This window comes from Ochotona princeps, chromosome 27 (genome assembly GCF_030435755.1).
Source record: "Ochotona princeps isolate mOchPri1 chromosome 27, mOchPri1.hap1, whole genome shotgun sequence".
NCBI classification, from domain to species: domain Eukaryota; kingdom Metazoa; phylum Chordata; class Mammalia; order Lagomorpha; family Ochotonidae; genus Ochotona; species Ochotona princeps.
The window spans coordinates 2,287,031-2,299,935 of NC_080858.1; the positions used below are offsets into that span (position 1 = coordinate 2,287,031).

Genomic DNA, 12,905 nt, shown 5'->3' on the forward strand with positions numbered 1-12,905 from the left:
TGTAGAATTAATGCCCACAAGAGCAGGGCCCTCTGTTTGCCTACTGTGTCTCAGGAGCACAAAACCATGCCTGACATGTAGAAGGTGAGACTAAATACTATGGCAGGGTTAGGGGCAGGGGCTGGTGATCCTTGGGATTGCAGTTTCCCAAAATAAAAGAAATAGTAAAGGAAAGCGGGGAAGGAAACATACAGGTGAGCCATGGGGGGGGGGGGCATTTAGCCCAGCAAATAGGGTGCCCGGGTCTGGTGCTAGAGTACCTAATACCCAGCTCTGACTGTGAATCCCATTGCCAGCTTCCTGCCAACACAGAACCTAGGAGGGAGCAGTGACGGTCCCAGTACTTGGGCCCCTGCCACCCATGTGAGATACCTGGCTGCCTTGGCCCAGTCCAACCCTGGCCGTTGAAGGCAATTGGGCAACGAATCAGAGAGGAAATCTCTATTTCTGCTTCTTGGGTTAAATAAGTAACAATGTGGCAAGTGTGGTTCATACTGGTAGGGGAGTTGGGAATAAAATGGAGGACTGGGAGTTGATGCCTGTAAGTTCAAGAATTAGAGGTAACAGGTTACAGGGATGCTCTGCGGAAGCTCCACATGTGAATCCCTCTAAAGAACCCCAGGTGGGTGTCAAGAGGACACCTAGAAACGTTTGGGAAGGCTGGGAGCAGGACTCAAACTCCTGAGGGACTGGGACAAAAACTTCTCCAGCTGCCTGGAAGTTGCTAATGACCTAGAAGTGGACCCAGTGGAGGCTTGGGACACTAGCTACATGGGAGAGAAGTGCCTCCGGACAACCTGTCTTGCTGTCAGTCACATGCTTGCTCCTCACCAGGTCCTCAGACAACTATCCAGAGCCTCCATTTGGTGTGGGATGAAGGGAGGCTGGGAGGGCAGGGGCTCAGGATCTCCAAGGACATACAAGGCAGTGATTTCTTTCTTGGAGGTCAACATTTTCAGAAAGCCATCCCCAAGCCCTATAGTTATATAATGTGGAAATTACAGGTAGCACGGCTTGAATAATTCCTGGGAGATGGGAAGAGGCCAAGAAGGACATGAGTGACTCATGTTTACCAAAGGGTATTAGACAGAATTAAAGACAGAGGCCCTCTGGCCCTGGGGCAGGGTAAATGGCAGATGGAGAGTTACAGGCTGTCCCACCACTGACGAGTGCCCTGCAGGACACTCTGGAATTGCAATGGATCCTTTGTCACCTGTGGTGGTGATCACTGTCCCCCTCCTGTAATTTCCTGCCCTGGGGGCACTGAGTCCCTCTATGCGGGTGTTCATGTGGATCTGAACTGCTCTGTGTCAGAGAAAGCCTTCAGACCGCACAGTCGACCACTGCTAATCCTTCCCCATTTCTGTTCCCACTCCCCAGGAACCCCTGTGCAGACCCTGCCTGACCTCAGCTCTGAGCACAGAAACTCTGGCCTTGAAAGCCCTGAGGTTGAGGGCAGCTTGGATACCAGGTAAGCCCACCTCAGCCTGCACAGCTGGGAGCCCTCTTAGGGGGACAGGAGACTCAGAGACTCAGAACATCAGCAGGGAGACCGACTTTCCTGAATGATTTCAGGACCTGGCAGAGGAAGCCAAGGGAGAGGGTGCACACTACACACACACACACACGCACACACACACTCACACACACACACGACCAAGACAACCTTTGGAGACAGAGGACACTGAACCCTGAACTGCAGAGAGAGCAGGGTACACACACACACAGACACAATCATGACAACCCTTGGACACAGAGGCCACTGAACCCAGAGCTGCAGAAGGAGCAGGGCTGGGGAACAGATGCAAAGTGTGTCACCTCCCACAGTCCACCTGGTATCAGAAGAACAGACAGGACTCAGGCTGATAACTGATGAAGGGAGTAGCATCAAACAGCAAGTGGAGTGGGGAGGGACACTGTGACAGGGGGACATGGGGCAGATCACCAGGGCCCTTTCCAACATCTTAGATCAAGACTTTCAAGCATCTTCTTTGAGCTGTTACTCAACAGTTCAATGCATCAAAGATTTATGCAAACATCACCAGGTTTCTCTTTGCAAAAGAAAAATCAAGACAAACTAAACAACACATGGGAAAGACTCATTGCAAAAAGGCTTGTCTATAATAGAGAGAGAAGATTTAAACATGCCAGGTAACAAAAAGACATGTGCAGGACCTGCTGGGCACTGTATAGGAGGACACAGCTCTGAGCAGAGGGTGACAGGAGGCCTGGAATCCCAGTGGCAGGGCCAACCTTGGTTAGGCCAGGGAGCCAGGAGCTTGGCTGCGAGGGGAGTCCAAGGACACAAGTTAATGGGGAGGGACCAGGCAGAGGTGAGCTCACGGGGAGTGGACGCTCACATAGTGGTAGGGTGGAAGAAGCCCATCTGGGAAAGCTCTTGGTAGGTCCCCCAACCTCAGCTCCTTAGCTCTTTGAGAGAAGGGAGCCACAGGCATAAAGTGGGTACGATGGGCCCTACTGTCCTCTTCCCGATGCTGATGTTACTGGAGGGGGTGGGCTGCTGAGGTCAGATAGAAACTAAGCCCTGCACACAAGGTGAGGGCAACGGGGAGGGGTCCCTGGATGAGAGAGGCCCAAGGCTGACACGGCAGAGGAGTTCCCAGCCTTCGCCCAGGTGTTCTGTTTCGTGGGCACTCACTTCCTGGATGCAATGGGGGATAAAAAAGGTAGGAGCTGCAGGGCGGAGTGGGGAGGGGAGAGGCAGTGAGTGGGTCCGAGGTGCAGGTGTTTAGGAGGGGTTTGAGTCCCGTCCCAGCAGCCACCGAGTCACTGTAAACATCCCTCACTTTTCTCATCCAGCTGTATCCTCCCATACAGAATGACTCATGCCAGGCGGATTGTAACAGGGAGGCGGAGGGGGGGTAAGAAAAAGATGCAGCAATCAAAACACAAAGAGGAAAAGGGAAGCCTAACACGTTCCAAATGAGAAAACCAAATAAAGATAAAGCAACAATAAAAATCTTCCAAACAATTTTGTTTTTTAAAGAAATTAAAACAATGGAGTGAGAAGGAGAAAATATAAATATGAAGGTAAAAAAACAAAAAACAAAAAGCAGGAGAGACAAATGAGTGTTAGAGCGAGCACGGCCAGTTAGGAGCAGACGCCGTGTACTTACGTGTACCTCGGTGATGGCTATATCAACAATGCTACCCACAACAATCAGGGCGTCAAATGTATTCCATGCATCACAGAAATAGTGCTGCATGGGGCAGAGAAGCCGAAGGGGAGAGAGAGACAGAGAGAGAGAAAGAGGAGAGAGAGAGGAGAGGGGGAAACAAAACCAACAACAAAGGAGAAAAACAAAACAAAAGGGGGGGGGAAAGAAAAAAAAAGGCATGAAAGAAGGGAGAGAAGAGGAAAAAAAATGAGAAAAGAAAGAGGTTACGTGGGCATATTAAATCATCTCTTACCACTGTACAGTTCTGGCGGCTCAAACCTGGGTCACCTGGTTTGTGCGGGGTGGAGAGGACTAACAAAGGCTGGGTTAGTTCAGAGGTGGCGTGGGCCTGTGGCCGCCCTGGGTGGAGAGCGGGGTGGGCCTCCCGTGCTGGCACCGCTGGCTCCCTGGGCTCAGCTCCGAGGACAGGTGGGAAAAAAGAGGAGTGGTTCCCACTTTTTTCCCCCACAGGACGACGGCAGGTTCGATTAAAAAAAAAAAAAGCATGACTGGAGGCGGGCCAAAGCAGGAAATTAAAAAAATAAATAAATCATAACAGGAGGGAAAGAGAGAGAGAGCAAGAGAGAGAGAGAAATGGAAGTGGAGGAGGAGGAGGAGGAGATTTCCTGGGGAGGGCAGAGTGATACTCACATTAGTCTCACTGAGAATGACGTCAATTATGCTGCCAATTACGATGAGGAAGTCAAAAACATTCCAGGGATCACTAAAGTAACCCTACACAAGGGAGGGGCAGGCAGGATGGGATTAAAAAGGAGTATTAGACAGACAGGAACAGAGCAATATCATCGCAGAGTCACTGTCTGGACACCTCGGCGTGGTGCCTCCAGCTCCGCTTGCCCTTGTGGTAGCCAGGGAGCCTGGGAGGGAGGCCCGGCTGGCGTCCAACCTGGCTGGCCCCCAATCCTGCCTTCCCTTGCTCATTGACTCAGCCCACTCACCACTGCCTACAACAGAGGCGCCTTCCTCATCCCAGCCTGGCCAGCACAGGGCCAAATCTTTCAGTCTGCAATGGGCATCCCCTCGCCCCCTCCTGCAGCCAGCCTTCATCCATTAGAAAGGTCTGGCTGCAGGGAGGGGTTGCAGCATCACATGCCCCCCCCCCAAAAAAAAACAGAAGGTAACTGTGGTGGGGGGCCTGTGAGTTCTACTGTGACAAAATTCACAGTGGTGGCAGCTGGGTTATCTAGGTTCACATGGCTAGCTCAAGAGGTCAAAGGGGCCGGGTCATGGACAACATTGTCTGCCCTGAGCCCAACAGGCCATCTCTCTTCCTGCACTGGACATGCCCAGGGTCTCAGGAGGGCATACCTGCATGGCAAAGGCTTCAATAACTGAGAGCAGGACTGTCAGTTTTGACATCCGGGTATCTTAGGAGATGCATCTCAATGTCGGATCCCCCTGCGATGCCAACACCACTCCCAGGGAACACCGTTGTCATTGGGAGTCCTGAAGACAGGTTTGTTAACAACATTCTGAGGACAGGGGACCCTAGCTTCTCAGGGAGGCAAAGAGGATCATGGTACTGACAGGGGTGGGAGTAGGAGAATTCTGGCCCAGAAGGGAAACGCCCTGCGCCGGCCCCTTTCCCCTGCTGATTCGGATTTTCAGTGAGAGCCTTGGCTGAAGTAGCTAGACAACAGGTGTACAAGCATTAGGCTGCCCCAGGGGCCTAGTGAGAGAGGTTGTGAGACCTAGTGGGCATGTCACACAGCTCAGGGAGTCCCAGGGACAGGACCAAGCCTGTCTGCCCCCACCAGATATCCTCCGACCTCTTAAGCAAGGATATTTCCTACTAAGGAATGTTCCACAAAGGGGACAAGCCACCTCAGTGGAAGCCTGAAGGGTGCCATGAGAAGTCCCCAGATGTCCCCTGTCCCAGCTCTCTGGAATGCTAGCAATGCTCCCCACCCAGGGTTTACTCACAGCAGCCAGGCCTCTGCATTCTGCTGCTTCCTCCTGGCTCTCCCCAGTGCCCTCACTGACCCACCTGCCCTCTTTCTGGCAGGACCACAAGACAAAATGCTGCTCTGAGGCTATTATGCTTAGCACGGGAAGTCAAGTCCCAGAAAAGGGACCTCTCCGTTCCCAGGCACTGCTGCCCAGAAAAAGCAGACAGCGCCAAGGTGGTTGGCGGCGTGGGGGTGAGGTGGGGACAGAGCCTGGCTAGGATGTGCGCTAGGTGAGGGTCAGCCTAAAGCTCTCTTGTTGGCTTCCCATAGGGTTTTATCTGAATAACCCAGGGCCTGTGTGTCAGAGAGACAGAGAGAGAGACAGAGAGAGAGACAGAGAGAGAGAGAGACAGAGAGACAGAGAGAGATCCCTCTCTGTAAGTGGAGTCACACACTCTAGGCAAGAGAAGCCCAGACATCACTCCCAGGGCCAAAGGAGAACCCCAAACTCTGGGGAAGGGAGGTAGAAAGAACACCAAAACCCCCAAAGGAATTAGAGACACAGGTATGTGTAGAACACTGGATTTTGTAAAACACAGGGGACCTGTGTGCGGCTAGGAATCGGGAAGGAGGAAGAGGAGGAAGAGGACAGGGAAGAGGACAGATACAGGAACAAGAGCAGGTTCCAGGAGGCTCAGCATCCGCCTAGGAAACATGGCAACTGAATGTTACTGGGGGTGGGGGGGTGGGGGGTGGGAAGGGAGGGCCGCGCAATAGGAGGGTGGGAGGAGTCCCAGTGTTCAAGAAAGTGGGGGAGTCAGGGTATTTTAATCTGCCAGAGACCTGAAACAAAAGAAGTGAGTTGGCCTTGGGCTGCAACGCTTCTAGAGGAGAAAGGGCAGGAAAGGCAGAGCAGGTTAGCCCCACCCTCACCCCCGTGCAGGGGAGAGGCACCAGGCCGGAGAGACCCTGGCAGCCCCCCTGACTGTGAGTCCCAGCCACCCTCTCTCCAGGATGTCTTTGTGCCTGAGTACACAGCAGGTGTCTCCTTGACCATGAACTGGCATGGGCTGGGCTGGGCTCTATGGAGGAGGCATGCCTCAGGCCTGACAGCTGTGCTTCGAGAGCCTTCGGGCAGCCATTTCTGCTCCATGGCAAGCAGTGGGCTTTCCACCGGCTGCAAAATGTAAGCAGTTCCCTCATTGCCAAGGGTTCCTGGGAGCCCGCCTGGGTGGGACTGACTCAGGCACAGCTGGAACACATCGGTGAGGCAGCACATCTAGGGGGGGCAGGCAGGGTCCCCGACCCCTCCCCCCACCTTCCCACCTCTCTGTCCCACTGAGCCCACCAGTCCTCTGAGCGGGACCAGCCCTGTGGGCTCCCATTCCCTTTGCCCCACTCCCATCCTCCCTGCCATTTCAACAGCTTCTTCCTGCCTAGTCCACACCCCCACCCAGAGTGACGGACTGCCCAAGGAAGACAGCTGGATGAATCCTTCAGTGACCAGGACCTGGGGGTGGGGCGCGGGGAGTGTGTTTCCCCTACACTCTCTGGAGGGAGAGGCCTTGGCATCTCACACAGTCTTACCTGTTTTGCTCACCCCTTGATTTGCTGTCAGGCAGCTAGGAATTGGGGCTTAGAGGTGTCACAGAGAAAGGAGAAAGAACTCACACACTATTTGCCTTCTGGCATCAATGTGATCTAGAGCCTGACTGGTTCCCAAACAGCTGGAAAGGAAGGGATGTGGGAACGATTTCCCTGGCTCCCTCTTACATGGCAAACCAAACCTCTCAACATCCACCTGCTGGGAGCCCAAGGGTGGCTATCCTGTGGGATGGGGCTTGTGGAGATTTCCCCTATTCAAACCCCCAGCTTCTGGGCATGCGTGCCCATGACCAGGCTCTGCTCTGGCCCTCCCAGGGGAGGTCTCTTGGAATCTGGGTGCCAGATCTTTGGAATCTTTGGTGCAAAGAACACAGTCAATCATCTTCGGGTGCCTGGCACATGCACGGGAACTTTGGATCATTTTTGCTTTGGGATCACCTATGCCCTGAGTCAGCAGCCTCACCAGCGACACAGTGGGGCAGAACATGCTATAGAGGCTAATGGTACGCTGTCCGGGGCAGACCCAGTTCAAATCTCATCTCTGCCACTCTCTAGGTGGGTGACCTTGAGCAAATGACTTGATCTCTCTGTGCCTTGATTTTCTCCCTTGGAAATCAAGATGAGCCAAAGTTTTGGTGAGAATTAAATGAAATCCTCCATACAAAGCATCTAGCACACTATGCTGATGTCCACTCTACAAAAGCACTGACCACTGTGGTCCTGGACCAGAGGCTGCCTGCCCCCTGCCTCATCAAGTCAGATTCATAGGCTCAGTCCTGGGTGTGGGAGTAAGCAGAGGGGAAAGGCAGACCTAACTGTGTGGAAAGTTCTAGATCTCTGGCCCTCGGTCGGCCTCCCTGAGAAATCTCAGCTTGCTGGGAGGCACCCACCAGGGACCCCTTTTTCTGGGGACACAGGGAGCCCTGGAGTGTGCTATGGCAGCCCTGGAGGAGACCTGAAAGGATGGAGGTTCAAGGTGAGGGAAGGCTAGTCACAAGGGAGCTATAACCCCGGCCCCCAGCCCCCAGGGCAACTGGCAGGGCACAGATTGAAGCAACCATAGGAGCAGACAAGGCAGGAAAGTGCTGTGTGGAAGGGTCATAACCACATCTGGTATAAGAGGCATAGGAGGAAAGAGAAATGGCTGTATGAGATGGAGAGAAAGGCATGGAGGAAGAGGGCAGAAGTTGGGAGTAGCCCAGGGAGGTAATTTCCCAAGGTGGCTCCCTGGGCCTCTGCAATGATACTGCTGCTCATGGGCCTCTGCAATGATACTGCTGCTCAGCTAGGGAGAGATGCACCTGTTCACAGGAAACCTGAGGAGGGGCCCAGAGCCCCTAGGGGCATGGTCTAAGGGAGGGGTGAGGCAAAGATGTCATCCTGTCAACAGGTGCCCCTGGCTTGGTACAGCTGGCCCAGGGGCCAAGTGGAGGGGAATGGGGGTATGGGCTCAGAGATGGATGAGAGGCCCTGCCCATTTCTGGGAAACATTGGTCTTCCCTGGAGGGCTGGTATGGGGTGTCCCAGGTTGGGGAACTGCGACAGTGGGGGTCGGTGGCATCAAGGGGACCAGGGAGAGCAGCTCCATCTGGATCCAGCAGCTGGTAAGGCATGTAGGTGCCCGCGAAGGGCTGCTCCCTGGATTATGGCGGGACACCTGGAAAGCAACAGCAGACTTGGGAATGAGTGGCAGCTGACAGACACAGCAGCACAGAATTCAATGTCTTCCTCCGCCGGGACCCAGCCTGTGCCGTGCTAACACAGAAGCATCTTGGAGGCACACGAAGCACAGGTAACTAAGGGGTGGCCGGTAGAGCAGGGGCTGGTAGCTGTCCCAGTGAGAGCAGTCCCCAAGGGTGGTGGCACACTGCTGCAAATACTCATTTTCAACTGGATACCATCTACTATGGTTTCACTTTAGAGTTGGGCTTTTTCCTCTCCAGGAAATTTTCAATGTCATCACTTACATTTCATCCTGAACACTCAGAGGTACTTGAAACAATTGGAAAATTATGCAACTCCTGGAAGACGGCCCTGCAGCAGAGGGAGATGGGGTCTGTGCTAATCTTTTGGGGGGCTCTAGGAACTTTGGGGTAGCTTCCCACCCACCCACCCATGCTGGACAGATGTGCTGATGCTACAAGGACCTCCTCCACGGTGGGAGTATTGGATGGATGCAGGGTGAGGTGGGACGGAACGTCACCCCGAGGCAGGTTGCTTTCATTTTAAGTCCACATGGCCCCACAGCTCTTTGAAAAGGTAAAGGCAGCTCTGGGGGGGCGGGACTGGAGAGAGGGAGATGGGATGGAAAGAGACAAGGAGAAACTTGGACCCAAAGCAGCCTGTAATGAATTCCCTTGCAGGCCAACCCATGGAGGGAACACTGCAAACCCACAGCAGCCACGTCTCTTTCTGTTTAACACCTTCACAGCTCTCGCAGTTCATTCTGTCCTCCCCTCCCCCTTGTCTCCAGGGGCTACTACTTGGCCAAGGAACAGGCCTGGTCCAGCTGAGAGAGAAAAGATGAAGATGGAGCGACTCACTGCCGCCACTTGCAGAGATGGAATGTGCAAGGGCCCTCATCTTCCCATGCCTTGGTGTCCTGACCTACAAAATGGGAGTGATCCTATTCCTTAGGTCCACACGGGAGAAAATCCCACCGTGTGGGGCACAGAGGAAATATGTGTGCATGATGGTGGTGGGCTGCCGTCCTTGGGTCTGTAAGGGCTGCTGAGAAACTGTGTTCTTTTAGTCTGACACTGTTTACTGCCTCTCTTCTGACCCCCATGCCAGGCAGAGCTTGCACCACGGCCCCCGGGTTTGGGGATCCCCCTCTTCACTTCCCCACTCTACTTGCAGGTGTGTTCCATTCTTTCCTGGTGACAAGGACAGAGCCAGGGAGTGCAGGGCACTCTCCCACTGGGCTTTTCCACAAAGGATGAATAATTTTCCACATTAAATAATTACACATAATAGCTAATACTACCCTTCCCACATGAAGGCTTTGTGCAAATCGTATAATTATTTTTTTTATCATTCACAGTGACTTTACAGTTCTCAAACTCAAGCAAGAAAGAAAACTGTCATGATGTTGCATGGATATGTGAGTTCTGGAGTGCAAGCCACACCAGGGGGGCCCTCCCCAGCCTGCCCATTTGTGCCTGTCTGTTCTTAGTACCCTGAGGGCATGTCACAAATAAACAATAATCAGGGTGATGTCAACTTGCCAAGCAGGTGGGCAGAAGCAGGCAAGGGCTGGGAGGGCAGAAGGTGGCGCTGTGCTCCGTTCCCAGATGCCTGCCTGTGTTCTCCTTCCCTTCTGAATAGCTCACAATTTAATTGCAGAGATATTTGAGAGATAGAAATAGGGACGAGGCAGGGAGAAAGAAAGAGAAGGGAGAGAGAGAGAGAGACATGGAAGAAGAGTGGATCTAAAGGCATGTCATAACTGGGCGGGCCAGGTGAAAGCCAGGAACTACCAGGAACTACCAGGATCTACTGGAGCTGTCACTGTGTCTGCATTATCAGTGTGCTAGACTCAGGAGTGGAGCTGGGACCCGAACTCAGGTCCTTGGATCCGGAATGCAGGCATCTCAACCAGTGGCTTAACTCACTTCATCCCACTCAATCCAAGGGTTCCTGAACAGAGGGGCCTCTGCTCCAGCTTCTTCTGGGCCCGACCCCCTTGGGGGCCACCTGAGCCTCAGGGTCTGAGGTCTGTGCCTCTATCTGTTTCCCCTCCCCTGTGGCCAGTAGGGGTCACCACTGAGAACAGAAAAACTATGCTGAGATGCGGGTCCTTGATATTCGCCAGAGTACCCCCAGGCACACAGCATAGGCCAGTTTTGGTTTTGTTTTGTGTAAGCAACATGGGCAGAGCATCTATCAGGTACCAGGTGCAAGGTGCTACTTGGAAAGAGGTAAGAATGAATTGGGGATGGCCATGCTCCGACACCATCCATTCCTGCTGGAAGGATGAGCACCAGGACAGAGCAGAACCCCTGCAGCAACTCAGAGCGGTGGGGACAGCGTCAGGCTGGGATGGCCTGGGAGACAGCATCACCACTGGACCTGGAAGGAGGTGCAGGGCTTTTACTACTCACAGATGATGGTTCTGTCCCGGTGCAGCTCAGGGAATTGGAGGACTTAAGAGGGGAGAGGACTGGGAAGCAGGACCACAGCACACCCAGCACTTGCACCTTGGACAATGAGTGGAGAGCCTTGGGAGTGGCTCAAGGCTAATCAGAACCCCAGGGTCAAAGGGAACTTAACCTCCACCAGTGCTCCTAACCCCCATCCCCGAGGGCAGGATGGGAGGCTGTGGGCCCAGGGCACAGACAGGGAAGGAGGAGTGGTGGTGGGGTGATGTGGAGCGCATGTCCATAGACTGGTTCTGTGACCTGATTATGACCAGAATCCTTCCAGCCTACATCCTAAATCTGCAGGCCCACTAGACTGGTCTCCCTCGTCTTCAGTCTCCATAGGAACACGGTTGGGGAGCCTTTCTCCACAGAGCAGGACTGAACACAGTGGTGAGTGACGGGACCCCAGCCTCCCCAAGATGCTTTCAGGGAATTCCTCAGTACTTTGAATGTCCACCTGGCAGGATGTTACAACCCCTTACTCCAAAGAGAGTTCAAGAACTGTGCATTTAGGGGGGAGGGGCAACCTGTGGCATAGCGACTTAAAACGCCATTTGAAACTCTGGCATCCATATCAGGGCAAGAATTCGAATCCTGGTCATTTTTTCTTCTGAGGCGGCTCCCTGCCAATATGCCTGAGATGACACAAGTACCTGGGAATCGGTTACCCATGTAGGAGATCCGGATGGAGTGCCAAACTCATGGGCAATGGCTGGCCGAGGTGTGGCTACTTGGGGAGTGAGGCATGGGCTGGGAGCACTCTCTCTTCTCTCTCTGTCCTCTGCCTCTCAGATAAACAAGTAAATGGTCAAAACAAAACAAAACAACCATACATCTGTGCATTTCTTGTGAGTGGCTAGGATTGTCGTCATTGAGCCATAATGATTTGCTCTGAGTCCAGTTCCGATGCCCGGCTCTGGCTCCCAGCTCAGCTTCCTGCCACTGCAGGCGCTGAGAAGGGCTGGCGGCAGCCCACCTGCATCCTGCAGCTACACGGAAGACTCAGTGTGGGTTTCTGGCTCCGACTTTCACCCAGGCCAGTCTGGTAACTGTGGGCATTTGCGAAGCGAACCAGCAGATGGCAGCTCTAAGTCTCTTTCTGAAAATAGAATTTCTATGAACTCTAGCCTAGATCACCTGCTTGATTTCAAATCTTAACAGTTCCTGTGAAGTTCTTATGTAAGCAAAAAAAATTTTTTTAAAAAAAGCTTTGTTCAGTCACTTGAAAGTTAAAGAGAGAGAGAAAAAAAGGAAGGGAGGGAGGGAGGGAGATACAGAGAAAGACAAAAGATATCCTCCATCTACTGATTTACCCAATGATTGACCACAAGAGTTGAGGTTAGCTCAGGGTAAAGCAAGGAGGCCAGAACTCCATGTGGGTCTCCCATAAGAATGACAGAGGCCCAAACACTTGGGCCATCTTACTATGTTTTCCAAGGGCGTTAGCAGGAAGATCAGAAACAGAACAGCCGGGGCTCAAACTAGCACAGATGTCACAAGTCACAGCTTACCCTGCTATACCACAAAGCTGATTTATCTTCCACAAATTTTTAAAAACAGATTATTTTTCAAGGCACAGTAACAGAGAAAAGGAGAAAGAAAGAGAAGAGAGAGGCACAGATGTCCCATCTGCTGGTTCATTCTCCAAATGTCTGCCAATAATTGGGGCTAGGGCACATTAGCCGGCAGCTGGACCAGAGGCATGGAATAGCTGGGGTTCAACCAATACACTTTGCCGTGAGAGGCAGGGGTCCCAAGCAGCAGCTTAACCTGCGGCACCACAACGCCTATCCCCACATGCCATCTTTAACCTCATATATACCCAAAACATCCCCCATCAACCTGGCTCCTTTCAGTTTCTCTCTATTTCAGTAAATGATGCCACCTTTTGTCCACCCAGACACCAGTCAGGAACCCTTGAGCCATTCCTGAGCTCTTGTCCTCATGCTCACATCCACTTTATGGTTACAAGATATTCACAGTGTGTTTCCCCAATCTCCAGCTTTACTACTGTCACCTGTGAGCCTGGCCACACGCTCCGAAATCCTCTTTTCTCCCACTCCAGCATT

General features: G+C 52.9%; 1 protein-coding gene across 13 annotated transcripts in view; it reads right to left on the bottom strand.

The window, feature by feature from the left end:
• Positions 1-12,905, bottom strand: part of CACNA1C (calcium voltage-gated channel subunit alpha1 C) — a 656,633-nt gene that overhangs the window by 48,125 nt on the left and 595,603 nt on the right. For 6 of the 13 annotated variants that reach the window (XM_058656022.1, XM_058656030.1, XM_004578454.2 and 3 more), the window contains one exon: positions 3,138-3,221. The exons of 1 other annotated variant lie outside the window; for it this stretch is intronic. In XM_058656022.1, the coding sequence (XP_058512005.1) occupies positions 3,138-3,221 (84 nt within the window). Of the gene's footprint in view, positions 1-3,137; positions 3,222-3,830; positions 3,915-12,905 lie in introns of all 13 variants that reach the window. 6 more of the 13 variants (XM_058656024.1, XM_058656023.1, XM_058656021.1 and 3 more) reach the window with 3 other exon arrangements.